The sequence below is a fragment of the Mirounga leonina genome, unplaced genomic scaffold (assembly GCF_011800145.1).
Source record: "Mirounga leonina isolate KUSES-001 unplaced genomic scaffold, KU_Mleo_1.0 Mir_99, whole genome shotgun sequence".
Classification (NCBI taxonomy): domain Eukaryota; kingdom Metazoa; phylum Chordata; class Mammalia; order Carnivora; family Phocidae; genus Mirounga; species Mirounga leonina.
Genome location: NW_023270971.1, coordinates 5,807,665 through 5,825,577, shown reverse-complemented (window position 1 = coordinate 5,825,577; position 17,913 = coordinate 5,807,665). Strand labels below are relative to the sequence as shown.

General features: G+C 46.6%; 1 protein-coding gene across 1 annotated transcript in view; it reads left to right on the top strand.

The window, feature by feature from the left end:
• Window positions 1-14,733: 14,733 nt before the first annotated feature.
• Window positions 14,734-17,913, top strand: part of LOC118006802 (macrophage colony-stimulating factor 1 receptor) — a 30,259-nt gene continuing 27,079 nt past the window's right edge. Inside the window, exon 1 of the mRNA XM_034999585.1 lies at window positions 14,734-14,918. Within this exon, the coding sequence (XP_034855476.1) occupies window positions 14,870-14,918 (49 nt within the window). The 5' untranslated portion in view covers window positions 14,734-14,869. The remainder of the gene's footprint in view (window positions 14,919-17,913) is intronic.

The following is a 17,913-nucleotide window of genomic DNA, read 5'->3' as shown; positions in this document are numbered from 1 at the left end:
TGTTGGCCATTTATACATCTTCTTTAGAAAAATGTCTATTCAGTTCTTCTGTCCATTTTTTTAAAGACTTTATTTTTAAGTAATCTCTGCACCCAATGTGGGGCCTGAACTCATGACTCCGAGATCAAGAGAGGCATGCTCCACCAACTGAGCCAGCCAGGCGCCCCACTTCCACCCATTTTTAAATCAGATACTTTGTGCATGTGTTTTTTGGTTGTTGTTTTTTTTTTGAGTTGAGTTATATGAATTCCTTATATATTTTGGTTGTCAGTTAGGTTATCAGATAGATGGTGTGCAGATGTTTTCTCTCCTTTGATAGGTTGCTGTTTCATTTTGTTGACTTTCTTCTGCTGTGCAGAAGCCTGACCTCTGCACCTTTATTGGTGCTCTCCTTACCACTGAGGGTGCCCAGCCCACTATGGCTGAAGGGCAAACAGGCCCAGATCAAAGCTGCCTCCTCCAAGAAGCCTCCCCGATCACTCACCAGGAAGTGGTTTTTCTTCCCAGACAGCCTCAGTTTCTGGATGTCCTAGGCACGCTCTCATCTCCAGGCCTGTACCATGCTGGCTCTCCTTTCTGGAATATTCCCCACTCCTCCCTGTACCTTCCCCCAACTCCTGGTCAACTTGGGCAGACCCCTTTTCGACTCCCCTCTTCAGTGCTCCCCAGAAGTCCTACCACCCCCTGAGCTCCTGGTTCCTCTCCTGTCTCTGCCACCAGGCTGGGAGCTTCAGAGAGGGGGATGATGACTTCCATGTTCACCACTGTGTCCCTAGGGCCAGGCACAGAGTACACGCTAGATAAATATTTGTTGAGTACACTAAGGGTTATTGTCTCACTGGATCTGAGTCAGTAACCCCTCCCCCACTTCACCAATGAAGAAACTGAGGCCTCGAGAGGCCAGGGACCTGGCTAGGGTCACACAGCTATGGCGTGGGGAATGCGATTCCTGGTCTCTCTGCCTCTAAAGCCCAGGTCATTCCCCTCTAGCCTTGACCTTTCTGAGAGCCCCAGCTATTGCTGAAGGCAGAGGGTTAAGCATATGGACTCTGGGGCCAAGTTCCTGGATTCAAATGCAGTCCTGCCACTTGTCAGCTGTGTGACCCTGAGCAGGTCGCTTACCATCTCTGAGCCTGTCTTTCCTCATGTGTGACATGGGATTAGCTATCCCCAGAGGTGGTTGTGAGGATGAGATGAGATGATCTGTGCAGAGACTGGCACAAAAGGCGTGCCCAGTGGGCAGGGTGATGGAGAATGATCCCTCTTCGTGCCCCTGCGTTAGTGCAATTATGCATAGCAACCCTTGTGCTCTCAAAGATCCCCACTCGGATGATGGATCGTGTCAATATGGATCACTGCTGGCACTGCGGCCTTGCAGGATTGTAGGGCCACTTAGGTGCTCGTGTTACCTCCCACCAGGATGGCCAGGGCCCTGCTGGCAGGGAAGAGCCCTGACCTTTCTCCTTCCTGGGCCGAGATCAGGGCCAGGTGCGTGAAGCACCCAGGGAAGTGGCTTCTGAGAGCGGAGAACTCCCTCCACTCTCCCCATTTGTCCACCCGCTCTGCTCCCTCCTTCATTCCTATGCCCAGCCCTCACTGAGCTCTCCCCCCTCTGCCAGGCGTGGGCCAAGCGCAGAGTGAACAGGAGACCCAGAGACACGGTGGCCCTGCCAGGGAGCTTGCATCGGGCGGGGGGGGGGGGGGGGGGGGGGGGGGGGCGGCATGGAGTCGGTCAGTAACCCCCCCCCTTAGAACAGTGCTTGTGCTGTGCACTCGGGGCCAGGGGGAGAGGGTGGGGCGGGGAGCTCAGGCCAGACAGAGGCAGGGCCACATCCAGCAGTAAATAAGAAGGAGCCAAGTGAGTTCAGCTGCTGAAAACCCAGCGTGCAGTGCCGGAGGAGGGGAGGAGGGGGCGGGGAGAGGAGGAGAGACCCGCAGTGAACAGCTTATAGGGCAGCTATCCGCCCTGCTAGAAAGGGAGCTGAGCTGCACTGCTGGGCTGGAACAGTGCCCCACAGTGTCCTACACCAGATGCTAGAGCCCAGTGACTCCTCGAGCCCAGAGGGAGGGGTGGTCGGACCTCTCTGGCCGGGGGTCGAAGCAGGATCAGGAGCCAACTATGCTGGGTCCCTGGCTCCTGGCTTGGGCTCCTCCACTCCAAGATGGGGGAACTTCCCGGATCCCAGGGCATGGGTTGGGGCTGGGGTTGAGTAATCCGGAGGGCCAAGTTGTCCCTGCCGTGAGGTCTGGAAGTGCCAGGAGTCAGGAGCCAGGCAGGGAGAGGAGTTTCAAGCCCTTCGTATGTGCAGAAGTGTGACACGGCCCACACAGTTACTTTGGGATTTCCTAATCCGTGGGCTGACGTGCAAACCCTTTTTAAAGTTCCTCTGCTGCAGGAAGGAGTGATGTCAATCCAGGATTCCTGCTCATCGCCCTCTCAGCTGCATCACTGCGGCTTCCTCGCCGGGCATCACTGCCCTGAACCGCAGGCCACGTCCATCCCATGGCCCGTGGCGGTCAGCATGTTTGCTGCTGGGGACCACACCCTGTGCAGTGTGGCGGTCATTAGCACAAGCTCTGAAGCCAGGCTGCCGGGTTCCAACCCCAGCTGTGTCACCTGCCGGCTCTGGGGCCTCGGGCAAGTGACCTAACCTCCCTGAGCCTTAGTTTCCTCATCTGCAAAATGGGAATAATTACTAGAATCAGACTCATGGCTGAGAAGATGAAACAAGATAAATGTGCAAAGGGCCTGGCATGGTGCCTGACGCATAAACCACACTCAGAACATATGAGGCCTCCAGGGGCCATATTCGCAGGAGGGGAGAGTACTGTCCTGCTTGCAGAGTTTGGGAACACAGCATTTATTCATGGACTCATTCATTCTTCAAATATCTAAAGTCGGTGGATCAGAATGGTCATGGACACCGTAGGCTCAGGAGGCAGGAATACCCTTACTCGCTGTGTGATCTTGGGAAAGTGACATAACTTCTCTGAGCTTTGGGATAATAACAACGCCTACCTCTAGGGTTGAGGATTCAATGAGAAAACTTCAGAGTGCGTGGGATGCTGCGAACGCGTTGTAAGCACCTGATCAACCTTTGCTAAACCTCATCTGCCAAGTGAGGAAAGCACTGGAATGGCCTGGGGTGCGTAGGAAGGACACTTGCCTGTCTGTCAGGGAAGGTCAGCGAGGGTAAGTGACTTACCTCAGGGTAAGTACCTTACCTTACCTAGTCAGGGCTAGGGAGGCCTCCTGGAGGTAGGGAATGTGAGGAGCGATGGGAGTTTGCTGGGTGGGCAGAAACGACAGAGCGAGCACCTTCTGAGCTGGGGACAGAGACAGGTTCTGCTGAGGTGGCCTAAGCCGCCCCTCAGGGCCACTGTGGCGTCCAACCCCCTCGCAGGCCACATCCATTCTCTACCTCCACACCCTCCACCAGAGAGGGGTCTCTGCTAGACTGGGTCAGGGACTTAGTGGGAATAGCATGGAAGCTGGGCACCATATCCCGGGATCAGATGCAGACTTTACAGACATGTTAGGGGTGCCCTGGTTTCCTTGAGACCATCCGTGGGATTCTGAGGGCAGTGGCTTCTGCCATGAGTGAGCATCAGAACTCCCTAGGGAGCATGGTTCCTCTGCAGGTTTCCATCTCTCACCCCTAATTCAGCTGGCCTGGGCTGGCCTTGGATTCTGCATTTTAACAGGTACTTCTATGAGTCTGAGCCTGGAGTCCCCGGACCATACTTGGAGGTACCCATCTAGAGGCTCCCATTAAGAGCCCATGGCCAACAGGATAAAGTCTGAGCTCCAGGTGGGGTTGTCAGGGACTCTTTGCACCTGGACCTCACCCCTTCCTACTTCCACCTCTGCTCCCTCCCTCTGGCTGGCCCTGATTTTTCCCCCTCTTCTGCCCCCCACACCAGTCCTTCTCCTAGATTCCCCTTCCTCCTGGAGGACTCCTCCGAGGCCCACTCTAAAGCCTCGCAGATGCTCTGTCCTCTTTGCCCCCACGACATCTTTACCCCTTTGTACCTCTGTCTCCACATGAAGGGTTTCCCTCCAAATGTGTTGGACTTGAAAAAGTTAATGTCACGTTGTTGACCACACATATGTTGAAGATCTGATGAGGGTGAGGATGACCAGATGCATTTGCAGAGCAGGCCCGATGAGGGCTGCTAAGGGACCAGTGTGCCCAGCCCAGAGATGCGGTGCTCTGAGGAGCACAGGGCTGCCTCCACATCATGGGAGGCCCACTGAGAGGCAAAGAGCCAAGTTGTCTGAGACTCCAGAATGCAGCACCAAAAGGGACAGGAGATGCCCCAGGGAGGCAGTCTGTTCCCTGGTAAGGAAGCATGGGCTATAGGTCCCCAACAGCAGGAGGCGTGCAGGTGACCTGCAGAGCAGGGGCTGGAGGGATGGTATTGGCCCAATGGCCCCAGGAGCAAGGAGTGGTGACCTTGGCTTAAAACTCTGAGAATCCCAAATCTGGCTCTGAGTCTTCCCCAGAGTAGCTGGGTGACCCGAGGTAAGTCACTTACCCTCGCTGACCTTCCCGTTTCTTATCTCTCCGGTGGAAATAATATGCACTTCGCAGGGTCCCTGTGGGTATGAGAACATTGAAATGAAAGTGCATTGTAGATAAGAAATGGCTCACCCTGCCTAAGCAAGACATGAGTCCCAGAAGCCAGAAATGAAAAGACCAACAGATTTGACTACGTATAAAGTAAAAAATTCTGTGTACATGGAGACACCAAAAAAGAGGGTTAAAAACAGAAGCGGTAGACTAGTGGAAGATACCGCCACATATGTGATGGTAGGGTTAATAGACATAATACAGAATAGAAATAGTCCCAACAAATCAACGAAAGACAAAAACAAATAGGAAAATGGACAAAGCATATCTGTAGAAGAAATACACTTTAAAAAGCATGTCGATAACCAGTTACCTGGGATCCTTCTATTGGGAAGACTGTCCTTCCCCGCCCTGCAACCTCACCGTGCCATCTCCATCATTTATCAAGTGCCTGCATGTGGAGATCTGTGTGTGAGTCCCTAGCAAACGCAACCATACTGACTTCATAGTATTTCCTCATGCGTAGTAGAACAAGGCTTTCCATTTCTTTCATCTTCTTTTTTTTTTTAAGATTTTATTTATTTATTTGAGAGCGAGAATGAGAGAGAGAGAGCGAGCATGAGAGGGGGAGGGGTTAGAGGGAGAAGCAGACTCCCCGCCGAGCAGGGAGCCCGATGCGGGACTCGATCCCGGGACTCCAGGATCATGACCTGAGCCGAAGGCAGGCGCTTAACCAACTGAGCCACCCAGGCGCCCCTCTTTCATCTTCTTTAAGAGTGCCTTGGCTATTCTCAGCCCTATACTTTCAGTCCCCGTTTGTTTTGTTAAGGTTTAAGTAACAGTAAAATTCACCCTTTTTCGTCTACAGTTCTTTAGAGTAGTCTATAGTGCTACTTATGTTTTGTTTTGTGTAATCTCTACACCCGGGTTGGGTCTCGAACTCAACACCTGGAGCTTAAGAGTTGTATGCTCTTTGGACTGAGCCAGCCGGGCACCCCTATAGTGCTACTTTTGTCAGATGTATATAGTCATGTGACTACTACCACAATTACGACATAGTTCCATCACCCCTTATCGGATATATCATTTGCTAGTATCTTCTCCCATTCAGTAGTGTGCCTTTTTGTTTTGATGATGGTTTCCTTCGCTGTGCAAAAGCCTTTTATTTTGGTGTTGTCCCAATAGTTTGGTTTTGCTTTTGTTTCCCTTGCCTGAGGAGATATATCTAGAAAATTGTTTCTACGACCAATGTCAAAGAAATTACTACCTATGTTTTCTTCTAGGATTTCTATGGTTTCAGGTCTCACATTTAGGTCTTTAATCCATTTTGAGTTTATTTCTGGGTATAGAGTAAGCCAGTGGTCCAGTTTCATTCTTTTGCTTGTAGCTGTCCAGTTTTCCCAACACCATTTTTTTTTTTTTTTTAAAGATTTTATTTATTTATTTGAGAGAGAGAGAGTGAGAGACAGAGAGCATGAGAGGGAGGAGGGTCAGAGGGAGAAGCAGACTCCCCGCCGAGCAGGGAGCCCGATGCGGGACTCGATCCCGGGACTCCAGGATCATGACCTGAGCCGAAGGCAGTCGCTTAACCAACTGAGCCACCCAGGCGCCCCAACACCATTTGTTGATGAAACTTTTTCCCATTGCATATTCTTGTCTCCTTTGTCGTAGGTTAATTGGTCATATAAGTGGTTTATTTCTTGGCTCTCTATTCTGCTCATTGTTCTATGTGTCTGTTTTAGTGCCAATACCATACTGTTTTGATAACTACAGCTTCCTAGTACATCTTCAAATCTGGGCTTCGTTCTTCTTTCCCAAAATTGCTTTTGCTATTCAGGGTCTTTTTTGGTTCCATACACATTTTAGTATTGTTTATTCTAGTTCTGTAAAAAATGTTGGTATTCTGATAAGGATTGCATTAAATCTGTAGATTGCTTTGGGTAGTATGGACATTTTAACAATATTGGTTCTTCCAATCCATGAGCATGGAATGCCTTTCCATTTGTGTCATCTTCAATTTCTTTCATCAGTGTTTTATAGTTTTTGGAGTACAGGTCTTTCATCTCCTCACTTAATTTTATTCCTGGTATTTTATTATTTTTGGTGCAATTGTAAGTGGGATTGTTTTTCTTAACTTCTCCTTCTGCTACTTCATTGGTGGTATAGAGAAATGCAACAGATTTCTGTACATTAATTTTGTATCTTGTGACTTTACTGAATTCATTTATCAGTCCTAGTAATTTTTTGGTAAAGTCTTCAGGGTTTTCTATATATGGTATCATGCCCTCTGCAAATAGTGAAAGTTTTATTTCTTCCTTACCGATCTGGATGCCCCTTATTTCTTTTTCTCATCTGACTGCTGTGGCTAGGACTTCCAGTACTATGTTGAATAAAAGTAGTGAGAGTGGACATCCTTGTCTTGTTCCTGATCTTAAAGGAAAAGCTTTCACCATTCAGTATGATGTTAAGTGTGGGCTTTTCATATATGGCCTTTATTATGTTGAGATATGTTCCCTCTAAACCTACTTTGTTGAGAGGTTTTACCATGAATGGATGTTGTATTGTGTCAAATGCCTTTTCTGCATTCTATTGAGATGATCATATTGTTTTTTATGTTTTCTCTTGTTAATGTGATGTAGCACACTGATTGATTTGCAAATACTCAAACCACCCTTGCATCCCTGGAATAAATTCCACTTGATCGTGGTGAGTGATTTTTTTTTAATGTATTGCTGGATTTGGTCTGCTAATATATTGTTTTAAGACTTTATTTATTTATTTGTCAGAGAGAGAGAGCGTGCACAAGCAGGGGGAGCGGCAGGTAGAGGGAGAAACAGGCTCCCCACTGAGCAGGGAGCCCGATGCAAGACTCCATCCCAGGACCCTGGGATCATGACCTGAGCCAAAGGCAGACGCTTAACCGACAGAGCCCCACAGGTGTCCCTGGTTTGCTAATATTTTTAAGGATTTTTTGCATCTGTGTTTATCAGTGATATTGGCCTGTAGTTTATTTTCTTGTAATGACCTTGTATAGTTATGTTATCAGGGTAGTTCTGGCATAATACAATGAGTTGGAAAGTGTTCTCTCCTCTGCTACATTGTGGAAAAGTTTGTGTAGACTTGGTATTATCTCTTCCTTGTTTTGTAGAATTTGCCAACAAAAATATCTGGGCCTGGAATTTTGTTTTCATTTTCTGGGGGGTCTGTTGTTATTGTTAGAAGGCTTTATATAAATACAGGGCCATTCATATGAGATTGGCCCTTTGTGTCTTTCAAGGAATTAGTCCATTTTATCTAACCTAATGAATTTAGTCTAACCTAACCTAACAATTAGCATTGTATAGAGTATTTCCTTATTAGCCTTTTAGTGTCCATAGGGTTGGTAGTGATGTTCCCATTTTCATTCTTGATATTAGTAACTTGTGTCTTTCTTGTTTTGTTTTTTGTTTCTTGGATGTTTTATTGTTTTTTTTTCAATGGTTTTACTGGCTTTTCTCTAACATTTTTGTTCGGGATATCATTGATTTCTGGTGGTATCTTTAGTTTCTTCCTTATAGTTGCTTTCGGTTTAATTTGTTCATCTTTTTCTAGTTTCTTAAGATAGAAGTACAGATCATTGATTATTTTTTCATTCAATTCTAAATATTTTCTAATTTCCCTTGTGATTTCCTCTTTGACTCATGGGTTATTTATAACTGTGTTATTCAATTTCCAAATATTTCGGATTTCCCAGAAATCTTTCTGTTAATGAATTCAAGTTCAATTCTGTTATGGTGCAAGAAATAATTTGTAAAATTTAGTTATTTGTGTTTTGTTCTGTTCTAAAGATTTTATTTATTTATTTGAGAGAGTGAGAGAGAAAGAGAGAGAGTGCATGAGCAGGAGGAGGGGCAGGGGGACAAGCAGATTCCCCACTCAGTGGGGAGCCGACTCTGGGCTCAATCCCAGGACCCTGAGATCATGACCTGAGCTGAAGGCAGATGCTTAATCCAGCTGAGCCACCCAGGTGCAACCTAGTTATTTGTGGTTTTTATTTTATTTTATTTTAATTTCCCAGAATATAGCAATCTTGGTGAATGTTCCATGTGCCCTAAAGAAGAATGTGTATTCTGCTACAGTTAAGTGGATTATTCTATAAATATCAATTAGGCCAAGTTGGTTTATAGCTTTGTTCAGGTCTACATCCTTACTGTTTTCTCTCTACCTGTACTATTTATTATGGAGAGAGAAGTGTCGCCAGAGATTTGTCTGTCTGTTCTTTCAGTTCCATCGGTTTTGTTTCCTATATTTTGAAGCTCTGCTCTTACTGAGGTGCACATACATTTAGAATCATTACGTCATCTTGGATAACTGACTCCTTTGTCATTATGTAATATCCTTCATTATCCTGAGAAGTGTTCCTTATTCAGAAGTCTACTTTGTCTGACATCAGTGTAACACACCAGCACTCTTTTTGATTATTGTTTACATGGGATATCTTTTTCCATCCTTTTACACATATCTTGTCTATGTCGTTATATTTAAAGTGGGTTTCTTGTAGAAAGCAAATCGCTGGAGATTGTTTTTTGATCCATTCTGACAGTATCTGCCTTCAGTTGGTATATTTAGGCTGCTTACATATAGGAGACTGGCTTACATGTAAGGTAATAAGACAAATCTATCATCTTGTTAGACGTTTCTATTTGTTTCAGCTGGTCTTTCCTTCCTACTCTTTTTCCTTCTTTGGATTAATTGAGCATATTTTATGACTCTATTATGACTCTATTTTATCTCCACTGTTGTCTTACAACGTATACCTTTTAAACAATTTTAGTGGTTATTCCAGGTTTAAAATATGCATCTTTGATTGATCAAAACCTGCCTGCAAATCATATTATTGTGCTCCAAATATAGTATAAGGGCCTTACAAGAGTATACTTGCATATCTTCTATAATATCGCTGTCCTACATTGTACTTCTGCAGAGGCCATACGCATATAATACGTGGCTATTACATCTGCCTTAAGTCAGCCCACACCCAGCCCGCACTTGTGTTTGTAAGTCAGGTCTTATGGGAACACAGCTACGGTCAATACCTGGGCTGTCATCCACGGCTGCTTCTGCGCTCTGTGGCCGCGTTGAGCGGTTGCCACCCAAACTGAAAGGCTCACAAAATCTAAAATATACACTATCTGGTTCTTTACCAAAAAAAAAAAAAAATTCCCCAATGTCTGCTTTAGACAGTCTGTTATCTTCTTGGGCAACTAAAAACAAAATAAAAGCCTTTTTTATATTTTCCTTGATTTTTTCATTTCCAGCTTGTTTTTATGTGTCTATCCAAGTTCTCTCTGGTATCATATTCTTGCCTAAAGAACTTCCCTTAACATTTTTTTTCTTTTGTAGTGTTGGCCTCCTGGCAATGAATTTTATGGTTTTGCTTTTCTAAGAAAGTCTATATCCCTTCTTCTTTTTTTTTTAAATTGAGGTAAAATTCATATAACATGAACTTAAACATCAACTACTTCAATGTACAATTCAGTGACATTTAGTGCACTCACAATGTTGTGCAACCATCTCCTCTGTCTAGTTGGGAGACATTCTCATCACCCCAAAAGGGAACACTCTCCCCATCTAGCAGTCATTCCCCGTTCCCTCCTCCCTGCAGCTCCTGGCAACCACCAGTCAGCTTTCCGTCTCTGTGGACTGATGGATTCTAGATGTTTCATATAAATGTAGTCATACCATATGTGATTTTGTGTCTGGCTTCCTTCACTCAGCATAATGTTTTTGAGGTTCATGCATGTTGTAACATTTATCAGTGCTCATTCTCTCTTTTATTATTATTATTATTATTATTATTTTTTAGTAATCTCTGCAACCAATGTGGGGCTCGAACTCACAGCCCTGAGATCAAGAGTCTTATGCTCTTCCGACAGAGCCAACCAGGTGCCCCTCATTCTCTTTATGGCTGAATAACATTCCATTGTATGGAGATGCCACACTTTTGTCTATCCATTTATCAACTGTTCCCACCTTTTAGTTATTGTGAATACTGCTGTGTTAAACATTCGTGTGCAAGTATTTGCTCAAATCCCTGTTTTTAATTCTTTCGGATATGCCTATGAGTGGAATTGCTGGGTCATGTGGTAATTCTGTGTTTAACATCTTTTTAAAGCTTTATTTATTTGTTTGAGAGAGAAAGAGAGAATGCATGAGCTGAGGCAGGGGCAGAGGGAGAGAGAGAATCCTCAAGCAGAGTCCCTGCTGAGCACGGGGCTCGATCCCAGAACCCTAGATCATGACCTGAGCCGAAGTCAAGAGTCGGCCACTCAACTGACTGAGCCACCCAGGCGCCCCTGTGTTTAACTTTTTGAGGAACTATCAAACTGATTACCACAGCAGCTACACCATTTTATATTCTCACCAGCTATGCACAAGGGTTCACTTTTCTGCACATCATTCACTTGTTATTTTCTGATTTTTCAGTTATGGACAACCTAATTGGTGTGAGGCGGTATCTCATTGTGGTTTTGATTTGCATTTCCCTGATGATTAATGATGTTGAGCATCTTTTCATGCTCATTGGTCATTCATACATCTTCTTTTTTTTTTTTTAAGATTTTATTTATTTATTTGAGAGAGAGAGAATGAGAGAGAGCAAGTACATGAGAGGGGGAGGGTCAGAGGGAGAAGCAGACTCCCTGCTGAGCAGGGAGCCCGACGCGGGACTCGATCCAGGGACTCCCGGATCATGACCTGAGCCGAAGGCAGTCGCTTAACCAACTGAGCCATCCAGGAGCCCCTTCTTTTTTTTTTTTAAGATTTTATTTATTCATTTGGCGAGATAGACACAGTGAGAGAGGGAACACAAGCGGGGGGAGTGGGAGAGGGAGAAGCAGGCTTCCCGCCGAGCAGGGAGCCCGATGCGGGGCTCGATCCCAGGACCGTGGGATCATGACCTGAGCCGAAGGCAGACGCTTAACGACTGAGCCACCCAGGCACCCCATTCGTACATCTTCTTTGGAGAAATATATACTCAACTTTTTTGCTCACTTTTAATTGAGTTGTTTGCCTTTTTGTTCATGAGTTAGAAGAGATACATATATTCTAGAGATCTAATCTTTATCATACATGTGATTTGCAAATATTTTCTCCCGTTCCGTGTGTTGTCTTTTTATTCTCTTGATAATGTCCTTTGAAGCACCAAAATGTTTCATTTTGATGGAATCGAACTTACTGACTTTTTCTTTGGTTGCTTGCACTTCTGATGACATAGCTAAGAGACCGTTTCCATGCCCAGGTTATGAATATTTACCCTTATGTTTTCTTCTAAGAGTTTTTTAGTTTTAGCTTTTATATTTAAGTATTTGATCCTTTATAATTTTTATATATGGTGGGAAGGATCTAAATTCATTCTTTTGCATGTGGATATCCAGTTCTTTTAACACGATTTGTTGAAAAGATTGTTCTTTCCACATTAATGTTCTGGGCACCTTTGTTGAAAATCAATTAACCATAAGTGTAAAGGTTTATTTCTGGACTTTCAATTTTATTCTGTTGATCTATATACCTATCCTTATGCCAATACCACACTGTTTTGATATCTGTCGCTTTGTAGTAAGTTTTGAAACTGGGAAGTGTGACTCCTCCAACTTTGTTCTTTTTTAAGATTGTTTGGTCCACTTGGAGTCTCTTGAAATTCCATATGAATTTGAGAATCAGCTTTTCCATTTCTGAGAAAATGACCACTGGGCTTTTAATAGGGACTGCATGGAATCTGCAGATCACTTTGGGGAGGATTGCCATCTTTACAATATTAAATATTCCAATCCATGAACACAAGATGTCTTTCCATTTATTTACTCTTCTTAATTTCTTTCAGCAGTGTTTTGTGGTTTGCAGGGCATATCATATGCCTTGCATCCTTTTGGTTAAAGTTATTCCCAAGTATTTTTATTCATTTTGGTGTTATTGTAAATAAAATAATTTTTTAAACCACCTTTTTGGATTGCTCATGGCTACTGTATAGAAATAAAATTGAGTTTTGTGTGTTGATCTTGTACCCGGCAACTTTGCTTAAAACCCATAGATTCTTTAGGATTTTTCTTTTTTTTTAAAAAAAAGATTTTGTTTATTTATTCATGAGAGACAGAGAGAGAGACAGAGGCAGAGGGAGAAGCAGGCTCCCCGCAGAGCAGGGAGCCCGATGCGGGACTCGAACCCAGGACCCTGGGATCATGACCTGAGCCGAAGGCAGACGCTTAACCGACTGAGCCACCCAGGCATCCCAGGATTTTTCTATACATAGATTATGTCATCTGTGAAGAGAGATAGTTTTACCTCCTCCTTTTGAATTTGGATACTTGTTTTTCTTTGTGATTCCTCTGCCTAGAACTTCTAGTACAGTGTTGAAAAGAAGCAGTGAAAGTGGTATCCTTGTCTTGTTCCTGACTTAAGGGGAGAAGCTTTCAATCTTTCACCATTGAGTTAGCTGTGAGTTTTTCATCTACAGTTTTTTTTTTTTAAGATTTTATTTATTTATTTGACAGAGAGAGAGCACAAGCAGGGGGAGCGGCAGGCAGAGGGAGAGGGAGAAGCAGGTTCCCCGCTGAGCAGGGAGCCCAATGTGGGGCTCGATCCCAGGACCCGGGGATCATGACCTGAGCTGAAGGCAGACACTTAACCAACTGAGTCACCCAGGCACCCCTCATCTACGTTTTTAATCATGTTAAAGATGTTGCCTTATATTCCTAGTTTGTTGGTTTCTTTTTTTAAATCATAAATTTTGTCAAAGGTTTTTTTCTGCATCAATTGGGATGATCACATGGGTTGTTTTTTTTCACTCGATCAATGTAGTGTTTTAGACCGATTTTCATGTGTTGAACTGTCTTCACATTTTGGGGATGAGTCTCACTTGGCCACTCACTGTAAGGTGCTGTTGGATTTGGCTGGCTAGCATTTTGCTGAGCATGTTTGCATCTATGTTCATGTTCATCAGGGACACTGATCTGTAGTTTTATTTTCTCGTGATGTCTCTATCTGGCTTTAATATTAAGGTAATGCTGTCTTCATAGAATGAGTTGATAAGTGTTCTTTCCTCTTCTATTTTTTGAATGAGTTTGAGAAGAATTGAGGTTAATTCTTTAAGTATTTTGTAGAATTTACCAGTGAAGCCATCTGGTCGTGGGGTTTTCTTTGTTGGGAGGTTTTTGTATATTGATTTAATCTCCTTACTAGTTATAAGTCTATTCAGATTTTCAATTTCTTCTTGAGTCAGTTTTTGTTGGTATTCATGGTTACTTGAGGTTCAAAACACTTACCTGAAAAAAAATGTATATATAAAACATATTACATATACCCGAGTACATGGAAAGACTAGTCATTTTCCTGGATTGATGTTATATTGGAATTTTTTTAGTTTTAAGACGTAACTTTACAACCATGTCGTTGAGAAATAGGAAAATACTAAGGGAATCCGTTAAAAGGGGTAAAAGCAATTGACTCCAAGAAAGGAAGGGGCAGAGGAATTCTAATTTTCTGAAGAAATATAGCAGCACAATTAGACTCTTTGTAAAAACAAACAAGCAAATAACTTAATTAAGTGATGTAAAAAGAGTTCTACAACCAAGCTGTCTAGATCCAAACCCCACGTCTGCCATTCGGTAGCCCTTTAACTATGGGTAAGTTTAAGGTGTTTGATCTCTCTGAGCCTCAGTTTTTCCATTTGCGAAATGGGAATGGCAGTAGTACCCATTACAGAAAGGTTCTACAGGAACTGGAAGAAGCAGTGAATGTAAAGGGCTTCACTGCAGAGTGTCCTGGAAATAGAAGCGTCTTGCTTCCATCATCAGGCTCTCCCAGACCAAACTAACTTTCCTTTTGGCTGAGCCAGAGCTGTCTGGTCACCCTGGAGAGTCCCCCATTTGTGCTACTGACTGACTGCCTGACCTTGGGCATGTCTCTTCTCCCAGGATCCTTTGGAGGTGGCTTCAGAAGGGCCCTAAACTTAACCAGCTCCCCCAGGCTCAGGCTGGCCCTGTCCCAGACTCTAACCTCTCCCCCTGGGGGTCATGGCTTTGTTTTCTTCTAAAGACCCAAGATTTCCAAACTCTGTGGTTGCCTTGCCTAGCTAAAAGGGGAAGAAGGGGATCAGCCCAAGAAGGAGGAGGAGGAAGAGGAAAACAAGAGAAACAGCCAGTACAGCAGAGAGGAACGTGTGCCCAGCGGTCCTGGTCCCTGCAGAGCTAGGAGCTGAGACCCCAGTGCCTTGCCCACCCCTCAGCCCTGCATCAACCTGCCACCTCCCCACTGAGGCCATGGGCCCAGGGGCTCTGCTGGTCCTGCTGGGGGCCACAACTTGGCACGGTAAGAGCAAAACAGGGGACTCTGTGGGTTGGAGGGGATGAATGACAACAGAGAAGGCCCCTGTGCAAGGACCCCATAAGCCCCTGCTTCTCCCTGGGTATCCCCGCTCTGGACCGCAGGTTTGCAGGTGTCTGCTTTGGAGAGGCAGTGGAGGGAAAAGAGGGTGTGGGGGGGGGGGGAAGTAGCCAGGACGGCTGCAGATCTGTTCCAGCTCAGAGGTTGACTCACCATGTGTCCTGAACAAGCCCCTGATGCCCCGGGGCTTCGGTGGCCACATCTATTCAATGGCAGGTGTTGGGGGCAGAGGTGAGCTGCACTAAAGCATGCTCTTCAAACTCTGCTCTGCAGATGGGTTCCCTGGGGATCTTGTTACAATGCTCATTCTGACTCAGTAGGTCCCAGGGGCAAAGTGAGAGTCTGCATTTCTAACAAGCTCCTAGGAGATGCTGATGCGGCTGGTCCAGACCTACAGCTCTCTAGGAGGCCCTAGAGAGCTCCTGATGGCTCTGCCAGCTCTCTGCTTGTAGCCGCAGAGAGCAGGCTAGACCCAACTTGGAGGGGCCTGAGGGGGCAGCAGTCATTCCTTGGGAAGCTTGGGTAAGGGGCTGGAAGGGGAGATGAGAGGGTAGCCTCTCTGGCTCAGGGCTCAAGTGAGGTGAATTTGGGAGGAGAGTAAAGGAGGACTAGAGGAGGGCCTGCGGGGAGGACAGTGCTGGTCTCCCTGGCCAGAGTGCTCCCAGACGCAGGCTGCCGGGCCTCAGCCCAGGGAGCTGTGTGGCAGACCCCGTTCCGCCTCCAACTCTGGTAGCAGCAGATCTGGTGTAGCTCCAATCCAGGAAGGTGCCTCACTGGGGGTGAGGGGCTGGCTGCTTGGCTTGTAGCTACAGTTTTATTTTACCACATGCTTATTTGGAGGGATCTTGGGCCAGGATGGGGATGGGGTGGGGTGGGGTGGGAAGGCAGCCTCAGCTCTGGCCTCCCCATAGTGCTGGGGCTGCAGGACCCTGGGGAGTAGGTGCATCTGGTCCCCGATGAGGAGATGGCCCGCCGAAGGTCTTTTTGTGGCCCAGTCAATCTCTCTGGGCTTGAGTGTCTGTTCTTTGTTACTGAGATGTAATTTACATACAGTAAAATGCACAGATTCTTAAGTATACAGTCTGATGAGGTTTGACAAATGCATATGCTTGTGTACCCACCATCCCAACGAAGATAGAAACTATTCCCCTCTCTCCAGAAAGTCCCATGAGTTTTATTTCACTGCCTTCTCCTATTTTCCTGCCCAGCACCTGCCTGTGGGGCACTGTTGGGGGGTGGGAGGATTGTCCAGCATCTAGACCCAGAAGAAAGAAAAGATAGGAGGCAGCAGGCTAGAAGCCTCAGGTTTCAGCCCAACAGACCAGTGGTGAGAGAGTGGGGGTGCAGGGGCGGCCGTGAGGGAGTCAAGGGCCAGGCTCTGAATACCCTAGAGATGGGCCAAGATCCTGGGCTGAGGAGGGGGCTATGTCCCGGGTCTTGGTGTGCAGTATGGAGGGGACATTGAGGGAGAGGAGTGGAGGTTGGGCCACATCCTGGGAGCTGAGATGAGAGACAGGCACAGAAGGGGACCTTGGTCAGTGTCTGCCAAGCCCCAGCCCCCACACCAAGGAGGACGGGCCTGAGCAGGCTTTCTCTTCCTGCCAGCCAAACCAGCAGGGGGAAGTTAGGGGCAGAAGTTGAGGGTGTCAGCCTGGCCCTGCGTGAATATCCGGGACAACAAGACACGACAAAACAGGACACATTTCTCTGACCACATTTCCAGGAGGCTGAGACAAGGGCTAGAGGGCCAGGGCAGGGAAGGGGAAGGAGAAGGCGCTGCTGAGACCGGGTGGGTGCAAAGCAGAACACAGCGAGAATCACAGAATCCGAGACCTCAGATAGTACACAGACTGTGACCTTGAAAAGTTAAAAACTTTAGGGGTGCCTGGGTGGGTCAGGCAGTTAAGCATCTGATTCTTGATCTCAGCTCAGGTCTTGATCTCAGGGTCGTGAGTTCAAGCCCCATGCTGAGCTCCACGCTGGGCGTGGAGCCTACTTAAAAAAAAAAACAACAAAAAACCGAAAGTTAAAAACTTTAGATATCAGAGTGTCAGGACCAGAAGGGGGGGTTAGAAATGTCGCAACTGAAGCAGTAGCCCAGGGCAAGGGCAGTGGACCGAACCTGGGGCCGCTCTCACCTTACTGAATCCTCCCAGGACCTCCCAGGTGGAAAGGGACTATTCCCAGGGGAAGGAAGAGTAGCCTGAGAGTCAGAGAGGGTAAGCAAGCTACCCAGCGTAAAAGGGAGAACCAAGTGTCAGCCCGTGTGGGTGTGACTCCACAGTCCAAGCTCTTCCCTGGGGTCAAACCCCAGCTGGGCCCCCCCCCCATGGCTGCAGCTGCAATAAGTCAGCCCCAGCTCTGCTGGGATTTGCCGACAGCCAGCCAGAAAGGACGCTGCCCTTCTCCCTGGTGGTCATGTGGCGCAGGAGGGATACGAGCCTCAGGGGCTGGCCTTGGCGGTATTCACCAGTTCCCTCAACGCTTTATGCTCATCAGAAGCTCAGGCAGCGAGGCAACCACCTCGAGATGGGTCTAACATCAAAACACTAACAAAGCCATCCTGAAATAATTCGACAAAGAAGATCTTTCCAATTCTGGAGTCTATGGGGGGGATGGGGTGGAAAAACCCACTTCGGGCACTTCTGTGCAGGCCAGTGGAGAACCCTGAATTCAGCCGATGCCCTGGGGGCAGCAGTGACCAGGCCCGTCACTGGAGTAGAGCGGTCGGATTCATTAGGGGCACCCCGTTGGTCAGTGGCAGAGCTAGGCCCTGCAGCCCAGAACGTTCCAGTGTGCAGCAGGTGGCACTCCCTCTCCTGGGGGTCCCTCCGTTGGAGAGGGGGCGGTAGCCAGGAGGGCCAGGAAACAGAAGTGAGAACATCCCTGGGAGGAGGGCTGCAGGCCGAGCAGAAACTGG